This window comes from Impatiens glandulifera, chromosome 5 (genome assembly GCF_907164915.1).
Source record: "Impatiens glandulifera chromosome 5, dImpGla2.1, whole genome shotgun sequence".
Lineage (NCBI taxonomy): Eukaryota > Viridiplantae > Streptophyta > Magnoliopsida > Ericales > Balsaminaceae > Impatiens > Impatiens glandulifera.
This window is the reverse complement of record NC_061866.1, coordinates 196079-199207: the sequence shown is the minus strand read 5'-3', so window position 1 is coordinate 199207 and position 3129 is coordinate 196079. Positions and strand designations below refer to the sequence as shown.

General features: G+C 29.0%; 1 protein-coding gene across 1 annotated transcript; it reads left to right on the top strand.

Moving 5' to 3' along the window:
- Positions 1-332: 332 nt before the first annotated feature.
- LOC124940574 (auxin-binding protein ABP19a) lies at positions 333-1438 on the top strand. Its single transcript, XM_047481101.1, has 2 exons — positions 333-630; positions 709-1438. The coding sequence occupies exons 1-2, from the start codon at positions 499-501 to the stop codon at positions 1204-1206; spliced, it is 630 nt and encodes a 209-aa protein (XP_047337057.1). The 5' UTR covers positions 333-498; the 3' UTR covers positions 1207-1438.
- The last annotated feature ends 1691 nt before the right edge of the window (positions 1439-3129 follow it).

The following is a 3129-nucleotide window of genomic DNA, read 5'->3' as shown; positions in this document are numbered from 1 at the left end:
ATGTTGTTCCATATGGAAGAGATAGATATTGGATAGATAGGATAGGATATGAAAGAAGAGGTAGCCTAGAAGATGGGGAACTTTATATTGGTTATCGTCCACACACGCATGAATGCCCCCTTCCGACCCTATCTCCTTCCCCTCCTTGATGAAGATAAAGACCTGACCTTGGCTTGGCCTGGCCTGGCCTCAGTGGCCTGGCCGGACTCAATATTAAAATATCTTCTCATCAGAATGGGCTTCATTAGCTAATATATATAATATTAATTAGATACAAAAAGAGCCTTCTTGTCCTTACAGGAGTGGAGAGTCACGACGAAGGTGATCACATGCTGCATCAAATTTAAATTAATCTATTTGTCTGCATTCATCCATCCATCCATCCATCCATCCAGCTATCCAAGCTTTTTCAAATCTCATTTCCTGTATATATAGATATATAATAGATATGCAGCCATATAATATCAATCAAAGTGTCAATTTATTAAGCTCATCAAAATGTTAGCACTCTTCTTTTTCTTAGTCCTTATCTCCTCCCCCTTCCATCTCGCCTCCGCACTTGACTTCTGCGTCGCGGACCTCTCCTTGCCCGATGGCCCCGCTGGCTACTCATGCAAGAATCCCTCCAAGGTTAGTTTAGTCAGTCTTATTCATTAATTAAATTATATATTGTTTTAATTCTAGCTCATTGTATATATATATATATAGGTGACGGTAAACGATTTTGTCTTCTCTGGGCTTGGAAAAGTGGGGGCAATAAACCCACTGATTAAGGCGGCCGTGACCCCAGCTTTCTCGGCTCAATTCCCTGGAATCAACGGGCTTGGAGTGTCATTAGCGAGGCTTGATTTATTAGTTGATGGTGTAGTTCCAATGCACACGCACCCGTCAGCTTCGGAGGTTCTGTTCGTGGTGGAAGGGACCATTTGTGCTGGTTTCATATCATCGGCGAATAAAGTGTATTTTAAGACATTGAACAAGGGTGACATTATGGTCTTCCCACAAGGATTGCTACATTTTCAGTTTAACTCCGGGACCACCACTGCCTTGGCCATCGTTAGCTTCAGTGATCCCTCCCCCGGGTTGCAGATTCTCGACTTCGCATTGTTTGGAAATGACTTGGCGTCTGCCATCGTTGAGGAGGTCACATTCCTTGATGATGCTCAGGTCAAGAAGCTTAAGAAGGTCCTTGGAGGCACTGGATAGAGCTCTAGAACCAACCTCTTATTTCTATTCTAGTTTTCTCGCAGCATCTTAATTCCCGTTCCTTGCTTTCATTTTATTAATAATGTTCATTTCATCAGCATTATGCAGAGAGAGAGAGAGTGTGTTAGTTTGCCAATCTCAAGGCTAATTAAGATCGATGAATGTAATAATTTTCATGTATCACTACTCATTATTGTTCTTTCATTCCATCAATAAATTAGTTTTTAATTGCTTCGAATATGGGTAGTTTTCACTAAATAAGGTTTGAACATTAAATTGTGTGATATGTTTTAGTATTTGAGACTTTTTTTTTTTTAAATTTACTCATACATCATATTATTTTTACATATTATTTTTGTTTTTTTAATTAATTTATTATGTTTTTAATGTTTTTAAATTAAATAATATTTAAAGACGTTTTGGACGTATTATTTAAAAATTGAGTATTATTTTGGAATTTACGCATTCTAATTTACCAAAATTGGTTTGAATAACTTAAAAAAATGTGTAATTTAAGAAATATTTGAGAAAGTTTGAATTGATATAGATTTTTTTATTTATTTTTAAACGAACTTCGTAACGACATAACTTTTTGAACGCTATAACAATTTGGACGTATTTGTATTTACAATTAAATATTTTTTTTTTGAGATACATGCATTCAAAATTGTCGAATATGGTTTTATTGTTTTAAAAAATGTGTAATGTGTGGAAATAATTTAAAAAATCGAAAAAAATAAAGAATTGTTATTTTATTTTAACAAATGTAATATACTAATTCAGAAAATAAAAATACTTATGTTCAAGTAAGACGATGGATGTTCATTCGTTTATTAAAAAACCTTAAATGACTAAAATTGTGATATTTAGAAACTCATATGAAACAATTCAAAATTTGAGCCCAATTTGATAAAAAGATCAAAGTTCAAGCTCTAAATAGCAATTGGGCCATTTTTAATTATTAAATTGGAAAAAAGCTCACTTAGACGTATGTACTTGTACAACTAGCTCACTTAGACGTATGTACTAATAAAAGATCATTTAAACATATGTACTATCAAAAATTGGCTCATTTAGCCTCTTTTAATAACCATGGTTAACTTTTATTTTTAAATTTATATATTTATTAATTAAATATTAATATATTTTCTCTCTCATCCCTTTTCATTTATTACTAATAAATGAACTCTTTATTTTTATTTTATTTTTTATTATTTCTATACGAGCATTTATTATTGATTATTTTAATTTTATTTTATATATATATGAGTATTCATCGTTAATTATTTTAACTTTATATTTTTTCTTCTTTCTTATATTTTTTTCATATATTCATATAGATTATTAATTATTTTAAAATTGTTTGGTCCAAATGATTGAATATAACAATGAAAATCTTTTCAACAATAAAAAATTTTCAACACAAAAATAAATTAATTAAAAATTAAAAATTGAATAAACCCAAAAAAGTAATAATCAAATATTAGACAAAACAATGCACCTACTATAATCGTGAATAAAAATTAAATAAAAAATTATTAATTTCATTTTTGTTTATATTAAATTAAATAAAAAAAAAATTATTCAAAAAAATATTCCAGTAAAATATAAAATTTATAAATAAATTATTAAATATTTTTCAAAAATGAGAATTTAAGCAATATGAGAAATAAAAACAAATAAAGAAAAGGAAGATAACATATAAAAGAGAAATTAATATTAAATTAATAAAATAAATTAAGAATAAAATAAATTACTTGGTTTAATTAATGAAAAAGAATGAGAGAGAAAATATATTAATATTTAATTAATAAATATATAAATTTAAAAATAAAAGTTAACCATGTTACTAAAAGAGGCTAAATGAGCCAATTTTTGATAGTACATATGTTTAAATGATCTTTTATTAGTACATACGTCTAA